At 33.4% G+C, this 11,693-nt stretch overlaps 1 protein-coding gene across 4 annotated transcripts; it reads right to left on the bottom strand.

Moving 5' to 3' along the window:
• Positions 1-7,733: 7,733 nt before the first annotated feature.
• LOC131068325 (uncharacterized) lies at positions 7,734-10,683 on the bottom strand. Of its 4 annotated transcripts, none has more exons than XM_059214206.1 (3): positions 10,238-10,605; positions 8,458-8,500; positions 7,734-8,279 (listed from the first exon to the last, which is right to left on the bottom strand). In XM_059214206.1, the coding sequence occupies exons 1-3, from the start codon at positions 10,422-10,424 to the stop codon at positions 8,219-8,221; spliced, it is 291 nt and encodes a 96-aa protein (XP_059070189.1). In that variant the 5' UTR covers positions 10,425-10,605; the 3' UTR covers positions 7,734-8,218. The 4 variants fall into 4 exon arrangements, 3 of the variants coding, with proteins under 3 accessions (XP_059070189.1, XP_059070190.1, XP_059070188.1); XM_059214207.1 differs by having other exon boundaries at positions 7,735-8,252; positions 10,238-10,604; XM_059214205.1 differs by lacking the exon at positions 8,458-8,500 and having other exon boundaries at positions 7,737-8,252; positions 10,238-10,604.
• Positions 10,684-11,693: the final 1,010 nt, after the last annotated feature.

Consider the following 11,693-nt stretch of genomic DNA (forward strand, 5'->3'; position numbering starts at 1 on the left):
TGCCCTTTCAGTTTAACTTATTTCCTCTTAATACATATTCATAAGCTTCATCCATAGCAGATACTTTTAGCAATGTGATCTCATCCTGAAGTTGAAACTTTAGTCCATTCACATATCAAGTAACAACTTGTCCATAATTATCTAATATATCTATCTGAATATGAGGCTTCGTGAATTATTTAGTATAAGCCTCTACCGATTGATCCTTTTGTTTCAAATTTTAAATTCTTTAAACAAATTTTGTTGATAATCTTGAAGGAACACAAAAAATCCACTAAGGGGGGGGGGGAGTGAATGAATGGATATAAAAATTTACCTTTCTAAACAACTAGACATAGATCACTAAAATCAAGAATGTCAATGCAAAGTGATGTTAAATACACATGCACGTGTAAAGCACACACATAACACCAGATGTACGAGGAAAATCCAATGTGGGAAAAACCTTAGTGAGAATAGTTGCTAGAGTTTACTGCTATAATCCAACCTCACAATGAAAATGTCTTATTTCAAGTTTATGGGCACCAACCCAAAGGAGCATCAAATTGTGATTTTATGAGCACTAACTCACCAACCCCTGATTTGAGCACCCACTTAGATGATATACAATCATGAAATTTCAGTATCAGTTTTAAGTACCTTGTTACAAATCATGTTTTGTAACTCTATGTATTTCTGCACGTTTGATCTCTACCTCTACTGCTTACGACTCTCTCTTTGTCTTGCCTTCAAATATGCTCTCTATTTGCAACTCCTTCCTCTTTGTCTTCAGCAGGATTGTTTCACTGATATTCCCTTTTTTCCCTATGTTTTTGTCCTTTCTGTTTGAGCTCTCAATTATCTCTTATTTCTTCTCCACACTTGATCACTTTATGTGCAATCTCTTTTTGTGTTGCTCTCTCAGTGTGTTATGCACACACTCACAGTTCTCTCTTCTGAATCCCCTCTCTACACACCCTCAATATCATGCATTCTACTATATCTATGTGCCTTCTAAACACACACTCTGCACACTCTTTGTATCGTCTATCTATCTATAAGAAAAATAGCCTTCTTCTTACTCAAGAAATCTCCTGCCATCCATTTGAATCAATTCTTCTCGAGCTACAAAAAGATTTAATCTTCCATCTAACTTGCAGACTGTTGCCTGTCAGCATTCAATGCACTTTCTCTATCTTCTGGTTCAAATCTCTACATTTTGATTTGATCCAACTACAATTTTTAGTAGCTTTACCTACTCATTTGAGGATTTCCCACCGATTGAAGATTACAAATCTTCTCGAGCCACTAACACTTTTGATTTTGTCTTTGTTTTGTAGTCTAGCAGCCGACAACATTAAATGCAACCTTTTCTTCTTTTGTTTTCAATCTCTACAATTATATTTGATCAAACATCCAACTACCATTTTTATTAGCTACACCTGCAACTGTACCAAGTAGACGTTAATTCAATTCTGCATCTCGCGGGAAAGGCCAACCAACATATATATATATATATATATATATATATATATATATATATATATATATATATATATTGTTTCTTTGTGTAGTACAAAGCCTCTTCACCAAACACTCGAACAGATGAAAATAAACTCTCTTCGACAAGCAACCTTCATGTTTAACACGTCTGCAGGTTAGCTTGGTCAACAATCCAATCGGACTATCGTGGAGACTTCAAATGCTTTTCCCTGGACATGTGGCGTTGGGTCGCAACATCACGACCTGACATTTTCCTACATCATCAAACCTTGTGAAACTGCGCTTTATCCATTTCTTCTAGCTCTGTGGGCCCCAACACAACACATGGCAACTAGTCGCTTCATCGTAATCCTTTCCTGATGACATCACCTCTCCATGCGAAGCTGTGCTTTCTTCTATCCTTCTAGCTTCATGGGCCCTGACACAACACATGGCAGTCTCTCGCCACATCGCGGGCTAAAATTTCACTATTATCTCCAAGTCGCAAGGGTGCAACTCAACATTTGTTGTGACTGTTTATGATTTGATCACAACATTGCAACCTTCCCTGGCAGAAACCCTAACCACTACGATCATGTGCCCAATGGTCCATCGCAACTTTGCACTTCCCTGATAGTTGCGAACCTACGTCTAACATTCACCTGACTGTCCATAGTAACTTCACAGCCTTCCCTAGTGGTTTGTCTTGACTGTTGCGAACTTGTGCCTAACTCTTCATGTCACCTTGATGTGCGCTCCAAGCCGAATGACAAAAGACATGTGAGCTATTGCTCACTTTACCTATATCATCGGTCAATATAATAACTTGATACTGCTACCATACTGCTAATGTGGGACAAATGCTTAAACCATTACATGCACAAGTCTGTCCATTTAAGTACTCGATCTGTCTCTAATCTGTTTTATTAACCTGATTGAGATAAATACTTCATTCAACTCTCCCTGCGAATGCACACAACCACAACACTAAAGTAATTTATCCTTAACACACACAAGAGCTTTTCTTTTCTGTTTGAACTTGCTTGTTCTGACTTGTCTTCTCGAAGCCTTCTCATCTCTATGACACTCAATTTTCTCAGAGTTGACATCAATGACAATCCAATGCCAACAAGTCCGAGGGCAAAAATCAAGCTCTCAAATATTTTACCATCTTAGGATAAATCCTATTCTTATCTTTTCCTTGTCTTCTTGAAAATTGCACATTGTCCCACAATAGGGTTGCATGCAAATTCAACTTGGATGTGGCAATTTTCACTCTTTTCAGATCATCCTCATCAATATAAACAATCCACGACAATGTCCATCACAAGACAAATACAAACTTAACTAAAATATAATATAAACTCATATTTGCAAAAAACAAAATATCACATAGATTGGAAACAAGAAAATATTAGAAAAATTGGGTCATACCATTCTATCATATTCAACAAGAAAATGCTTACACAACTATCACTTTGAATCAAAGATTTTTTCCACAAAAAATAAAGAAACTTTTCTCCTCAATAAAAACTGCCTCCCACCCTCAAAAAGAGAGGAAAACCAAAAAATAAGTCCAAAATGGATAGTAACAACCCCCCAAAGGGCACAAAACATCGAGGAAAGGCAATGCAGACAAGTTATGGGCCCAACTATTAATTGTTAATTACATTACTAATTCTTGTTGAAGATTCTCTAGGAATACCTCTTGGGTCTAGCTAAGCCATTAGAGAAGGAAAGATATCCAGTCTTAACAATTGGTCTGTCAACTAGTACTCGTTTTTTTATGAGTTGGTCTATCCACCCTTTAAGAATGACATTTTCATGGCTTTGAAGTGGATCGATCCATCTAGAATTGTGAAGAACAATTTTAGGACACAACATGATATACATGACTACAACATATTTGGAAACTAGCAAAATTGCATTGGGGTGTGTGAGTCATCCTAGTGTCTATATCACAAGTGCTTTATGATATTTTTTCAATATTCTATCTCAGTCTAGGTTTTTGTTTTTTAATTTACTTTTTATATTCTAATACAATATTCTTTTCTTTTCTTTTTTCTTTTTTTCTTTTCTTCACTTTCTTAGTTTGAAAGAGAAAAACTATACTATTTCATCTAAACAATGAACATGATTTTAAATAACTACAATAAATTTAGACAAGTTTATAATATGTTTGATTGGATATTATAAAGTTTCACTCAACCTATTTTACATTCTATCTAAACAATTTAGAGGTTGAAATAAAGAAAATTAGTGTCCCCCTATTTAAGTTTGTTTGTTTTTAACTCAAATTTTAATTATTTTACTACACATTGCACATAAATCACAAGTGGGTCATTCCCAATGTTTATGAATTTACCTTAAGACACCTTTGTCTTTCTTAAACATTTTACATCAATTCGACATTGATTGTTCTAAATTTTTCACTTCAATCCTCCAACATCATCCTCACTTCCTAACAATTCAAAGAGGTTGCTTCCAAAAGAGATCTTAAGACAAGTCAATTCTAGATATACCTTTTTGCAAGGTTTACACTTTTACCACAACATAAATTCTTCTTAAATTTTATAAAGTTTTTAATGTTTTTTATTACATTAATTTTATTAAATAAAATGGAGACAAACAATATAGTCCTCCCTTTTGATATATAACAGTTCCATATCCTAATATCACTCTTGCATAACCAAACCAATAACAAACACATCTTGCATAAATCAAGCATTCTCAAACAATATTTATTTTCATAATAATTATGGACTAAATCTAAAGAAAAATAAATAAATAGTATCTCTAATTCATTCTACAAGATGTTCCTATCACCTTTAAAAAACCAATATTCAAGCAACAATCCCCAATCTTCGTTGAGAGCTCCCAAAATCCCTTAGATCCCCTTTTAATATAATAAACATAATAGAATGAATAACAAAACACCTTAATAAATCACAACTTATCCCGAAGACATTTTTACACATAAACCCTTTTATTTTTATAATTATTATTTTAAAGGCCTTCAAATCTCTTCAATTCCAAATGCCCCTTTTAATATCCACAAATATCCCTTAAGTTACTATTTGGGTTCAACATTCCATTCATCTGAAATTTTTAGTTTAAAATATTTTCTAATTCTATAGATTGAAGAAATAAATAAATTTTACAAATCTAATTATTTAGATTCGAATATAGATCTTTATATAAAAAATTATACTAATTTATTTTGAAAACTTTACTAAATAATATAAATGAGACCATGAATTTTCATGCTCAATTTTTTATATAACTTAAATATTTGAAAAATAACATATATAAACAGATTTTGAAAACTTATACTTATATATATACATTAGAAACGTCCCATATAAGACCTTTGACTCAATAACGAAAACCCATTCTTTTCTTATATCAATCATTTTCAATATTTACTAAATAATATAAATGAGACTGGAGAAATGAATTTTTATACTTAATTTTTCATATAACTTAAAAATATTTTTATTTTTGAATTTATTTATAATTTTATTTATTAAAAATATTATATTTATACATTAGAATGCAATCATGAGCTGCAACCTCAAAAACAAGTTGCAGTCTGTTTATCAGAATGTACCATGTAAGGCCTTTGGCTCAATAATGAAAATCTATTCTCCTCTTATATCAATGATTTGAATATTAATAAGTAAAAATATTCAAATATTTCATGGTCTAAGCTCTCCTCTTCACTTTATCTCAAAATCTGTTCTTTTAGTTTTTTAATCTATCAAATTATTTTAAAATAAATAAATTTACTGGATATAAATCTTAGGAGAAAAAATTCTGTTCAGAGAGGACGCTAAATTGCATATTTCTGCTTACAGATCTGATCGCTTCGAGTAATCTGATCCTTCGCTTCCACATTTACCATATGAATGTCTGTGCTCACATCTGCATGTTATTCATATAGCATAAAACCTTGTGTGTCCAGATTGCAAAATGGTCTGCATTGGTTATTGTGCATGTTTAGTTAGGACAAACCCAAGAACTTTAGGAAAATGGTAATCAAAGGCGATTCAAGTATAGTTGTAGTTACACACTTTGGTTAGTGAAGCAATTTAAGTATGGGAATTAGAGTGAAGAAACGTGTGAGAGAAAAAAATAAAAATCTTGTTGATATGGATGCAGAAGAGGATAACTGATATGGATTCTCAATTATATCCGACATTAGATATGCCTGTCTTTAGCTTTATCGAATTGGGTTAGCTTATATATAAATGATCTCTGTCTTCATTTGGAAGAGGTTGAACATTGTTGAATGGGTTGAGGGTCCTATTGTCGACATATTATGAGAATGATGATATGGATATGAATCTTTTTATATCATACGATATTGGGCAATCTAACTTTTCAAGTGTACAAATGGCTTATAATAATATGAGACTCGTGCTATAAAGAAGGCATATATATCGTACTTCTGCAGAATTTGAACATGTGACCTCTTTCAAGAATATAAATTCTCCACTATTAAACCAACTCACAAAAGAAAATCTATTAAATCTTAGACATTAATCTCTAGGGACACTGATCCTCTGTTGAATCAGCAGGGCAATGCCATACTTCATCAAGAATTGATCTATGATTTAACTTCACTGGGTTGGGTTGGCAAAATCTTGAATAGTCGTTTTATTGTTTTCAGCCTCCGAGTATCTCTGCATATTTCTTCTTCTGCTGCTATTGATGTATCCTTATAAGCTCCACCATCATTTTAATCTGTTGGATAATAGTTATCTTCGCAGACCTTAAACCAAATCGCATGCACACAAAGAAACTTGCTCAAATGCTATCCTTATTTCTTCTACTGATACAAAAAAATTTATTCCCAGTGATTTTGTACCTCGCATATCGTTAGGCTTATGGTTCCTTGAATGATCCTTTTTCATTCGCATCCCTAACTCCACTCCTTTTGCAGTTTCCTTTCATTTTATTAGCTTGTATCATGCTGTTCCCATCTAATTGCGGTAGCTTTTCTCCATCTCCAACTAAAGCCAATTTAAGTGTACCATTCTTCTCCTATTCTGATCATTCATGGATATTAATATAATTTCTCTCTTTCCAGGAAAACTATTGTCACTCTCTTGTTGCTAGGACTTCAGCACTTTACTAACTAAATCCTGCTTTTCACTTGTGCTATTTTTTTCTCCAGTATTTCTTGTCCCGCAATTGTGCTATCTTTTCTTTCCAGTGTTTCTATTGCCCCTCCCTTGTTGCTACGACTTCAGCTCTTTGCTCACTAAATCTTGCTCTTTTTCACTTGTGCTATTTCTGGGCTCACAATAAGTTAGCAATGCTTGCTTTTAACCCTCTTTACATCTTTTGGTTTCCACTCTATCAAACTTCTGGATTAAATCCTTGGTTTCCCGAAGAAACTGGCCCAGCAAATTTGCATCATAATCATTGTTTAGCAGTGAGAAACATTTGAGTTTTCTGCATTTTACACTAATCTTATTATCCAAAACACACACACCCCCAAGGACTTATGATCTCACCAAACAGCCCAACTGGTTTTACCTGGTCATGGATTCAAACCAAGAGTATCCAAAATCCAAAGATAACTTTTTATCATTAGCCCACAACTTGCATTTACAATTTTATCCTCTTTATGATCCTCTCAGTCTCAGTCCCTGCATCCATGCAAGTACCAGCATATTCCTCCTTTCAACATTTGTTTTCTAGCCTCGATGATGACTGATGCAATAACCATGCTTAATGCATACCGTGTTGCTTTCCGTGTAATTCTTGTAGATTGAGGCAGACCAAATAGTTGGAAAACAACTGAGTAGTATTCAAAATTACTTGCCTGAAGAGATGTTGTAATGGAGGGTATCTGTTTAGAAGGTTTATAGCTGAAGTTGTCTGGGAAAGGATCCTCAATGATATCACGGTAAAAAGCTTGTCAGGTAGGTTTGTGGTAACCAAGCTCACACATGCTGGGATGTTTAATTCTTTGTTGGGGCAGTCAAAATCTATAATTTTGATCCTACCAAACATGGACACTTTGCTGTGCTTGATTCATACAGATCTGACATTCAAATCAATATGACTTGTGGACTTGAGACCGAGGAAATATTTTAAATTTCCAAGCCTAGTGTAGCAAAAAATCTGAAAACCTGATTGATTATAATTTATAGCTAAACTCTTCAACAGTCGGCCTTTATTCTCGTAACATAACACCACACCATTGTAATATGTTTATTGAAGGTCTTAGACGAACAATTAACACAAACAAATTTTTGGTATTAAACTTGCTTACATAAAAATGTACATCTCTTTCTCAATAAGTTTGATCCATTACCTTCTCTTTCAATTTTTTAAAGACTTAAAAATCATGCTGATTGAATTCTAGTCTTGTTAGTAATCCCTCTCTTCAATCTAATAAAACTCTTTAGGCCGGAGCTGGGCGCTTAGCTGCTCTTGTTTTCATATAAATAACTCTTAAAACACAATTATAAAATCCAAACAGAATGAAAATTTTCACAATAAGAAATCTGAACATAAGGATCTTAAACTGACAGAACTATATGCCGTATGTGGATGGATAAAAGAGCTGAGACAAGTTGATGTCAGAAGCAGATCTTGACCTGGGAATTATTGTCTTTGACTTTATTCCAGTATTGCCCACCTTCCTTTGCACGTTGTTTGTTATTTGGGGCACCCAAATTTCCAAATAGCAAATAACTCACATCCCTGAAAGTCTAATCTTATAAATGGAAAAACGAGCACATCACCGGCAAAACATATTGTACAGAACTGTGTACCTGTAATCCAAGCTATTTAGAATGAATCTACATCCAAAACATTCAGATGAGCTCTTCAGTGAACAACATAGATATGAATCAGAAAACAAATAAAGGAATGAAGTGTGCCTTGTTGGAGGTAAAAGGCAATAAAATAATAACATTTCATCAATATGACGTGGGCTGTGTAAACCAAAGAGGGAAGGTGTTGGAGGAGACAAAAGACCTGTCAACACCATTGAAGAAGGTAATGACATCCATCCATTGCACTGGATCCAGAATTGGTGTATGTTGGACAAACAAAATTTGACATTAGACGTGCACTTTAAGTTCATAAAAAAAGTACATCTCTTTCACAGTAAAAGTTTGTTCTATTACCATTTTTTAAGATTTTACAATAAACTTGCTGCTTCTATTTTACCATTATTAGTCACCACTCTTTTCAATCTAAGGTGGGAACTGGGTGCTTAGCTGCTCTTGTTTGCATGTAACTAAGTCTTAAATACAACTATAAAATTTTAATACAGTGAAAATCTTCACATAAGAATTATGAATAAAGGGATCTAACGCAATTAATAATCCTTGACTCACATAATGTAAGTTATGTGAGACTCACCAAACCACATATCCAACTTGGCACAGAGAAACAACGAAGATAAACTTGGTGAAGATGATACAACATTTATTTTCTCTCGGAATGTGATGTAAGATAGGATTAAATACAAACCATCTATCTAAAATAACAACACCAAATGCAAAGTAACTGTTATGAAACAGAATTAAAATTCTGATTTGGAAAAACTCTGTTTTTCTCATTGAACTTCACCAAAATGATACATTAAACTCAGAAATCCATTATTACTGATAAATACAGCTAACAAACTGATTTAAATCTGATCTCAATAGAAAAACAACAGCAAGAAGAGACGCATAAACGATCTCCATGAAAAGACTTCTCTTCTGTGAATTCCTACCCCTCCAACCTGCAAATCTTCAACTGAACTCCCCAAAACTCTGAAACATGCACTCCCGGCCAACATGCTGCTGTCAATACTTCCCTACACCTGCAACAAATAAGTGCTGTTCCACCCTTAAATCAAAACTACTCCCCATTTTTCCCTCTTTTCAAAAATCTGGAGGTTCCTCTTTTATTCCTCCAGAAAAAATCCCTGGCTCCAAAAACAGCCCCCCCTCACCCCAAAACTGCAGCCTTAAATGCCCACCATCTATGCTCATATGTTATTTTCGGCAGTTTGAAATTTCAAATTGGGCTCCCTCCATGTGGATGCCCCTGCATTAGAATGTCACATAATACCCAACATTGCAAAATATACAGAGCTTTCCTCCACATGCTAATTTATTTCTTGGAGATTGATCAAATTGTTTAACATTTAAGAATTCATTCTCTTCAATAATGATCTCATTGTTCAAGATCAACTTGCAAACATATTTTACATTTATTTATTCAATCTCTTCATTAGATATTTGAAACCAATATGATTTCAATATCTTCAGACTAAAGAATAAGTACTCATATTTAAGTTTACTTATCCATTCAAGCACATCTTGAAAGTCAATTGAGTTCATTTATCCACTCACTTAGATTACACAATCTATTTCAATAAATTTAAGACTTTAAGAAGATTGATTATGCAACACCATTTTGGCAGTGTAGAGATGGCCGTGCTGCTAAAATCAACTCTTAAAATCAAGAATCCAAGAATACTCTTCTGATGTAAGCGGATAATGAGATAATGAAATCCATAGAGTGTAACAAATTCAAACTCTATACACTTCCATCAATATCATTTCAAATTGATATAAGTAATTCAATCCGATATCACACTCTTCTTTTAATTTTCATTGTGGAATGAACCCTTCTGCTATCCACAAATATATAAAATATTATAGGACAAAACAAGATTTGAGATGGGAAGTAATAGTTTTGTATGCCGAGGGAATACACACTCTTAAGATTTCAGTATTAATGGCGAGTGGCAACTTACCAAATTCTTGTGTAATTTGATGTTCTTCTCCCAGATCGCCCCTTTCGCACGAGGGCAACAATCTGAGAAATTCATCTTCCTTGTGCTCCACGATATCCCTCACTTCCTGCCGCCACTCTTTCACAGAGAGATCGTGGGCTCTTACATGATCCGTAGCTTGCAGATAACCACACATATGTCTGAGCATCTTCTCCAACCATTCAAAGCCCTTTTTTAGGATGAGCAACTGTGTTACCAGATCCTATACTCCTTGATCGACAGCAAGTCTCGATGCCATCTTTAACTGAAACTGCTAATGCATACAACTCAAAGTAAAATATACCACACATTAAGAGCACATTGGAGCCCTTAGGGTTTGTAGAGTGTTTTTAAATAAAAAAACTGTATACAAATTAGTAAGGGTGGATTAACCATCCTCATAGCAAATTTAACTCTGGTTGGAAAATGAGGACAGAAAATTATTAGTAAAAGGGGGTGAAAAAAATAAAAGGTCAAATAGAGCAATGTTTGTGGAGCAGGGAGGTCTTATTAAAGGGTCCTTAAAATTTATGATAATTTTTATTATTATTTATATTGTAGTTGTTAGTTTAATTATTAATGTAAAAAGAGTTAGAATGAAGAGGGGTTGATTTATTACATTATATCAAAGGCATGAGAATTGTAATTTAATTGATTATTATAGTGGTTATATTTCTTTAAAGTATTTTTCCACTATCTAAATTAGACATGTTAAAAGTTCTATAGCATCATGCCTATCTTATAACATCTTGTAATTCACATGAGATTAGGAGCATCCATATAATAATTGTATGATAAGTTTATGAATATTTAAAAACTAAGTTTTGGTATTTCTATATTTTGTAAATTTACACTTTGCAAAGTCTTGAGAGTGGAATTAGCACCCAAGAGTTTCACAAGTTGTCTAAACAACTCAAATTAGGTATTTTTGAGACATTTCCAACACATTGAAGTAGTTCAACTTTTGCCAAATGAGCTAAGAGTTATGACCCTACCAAGTTGGGATACTAAAATTCAATCTTTCATAATAAATTGTGATTTGGTAGTTAATTTGATCTTGTAGAACTACCCATTCCAATTTCTAAGAAGGAAAAGAGTCACCACTCAGTATGGTGACAATTCGAGTTCCAACAAGAACCCTAATTCAATATTTTTAGTAACTTTTTTAGTTTTTCATTATAAATTTATAAATTTGTTGAACTCAAAGCAATTTAACAAAGTACGAGGCATGCATCTCTTCAATGAAGTTTGGTAAGCTTGTATGAGATCTCAATTCTAATAAAATTATCTTGTTTAACTTAAATAATTGTTTATCAATATTAAATATTTTCTTATATTTGAAATCAAATTTTAGAGTCAATGATATTTTTGTATCATTTTTTGTTTTTTGCAATTTAGACTAAATAATCCCGTTTAGTATACTCTTATGGTAATTAAT

Source organism: Cryptomeria japonica, chromosome 11 (genome assembly GCF_030272615.1).
Source record: "Cryptomeria japonica chromosome 11, Sugi_1.0, whole genome shotgun sequence".
Lineage (NCBI taxonomy): Eukaryota > Viridiplantae > Streptophyta > Pinopsida > Cupressales > Cupressaceae > Cryptomeria > Cryptomeria japonica.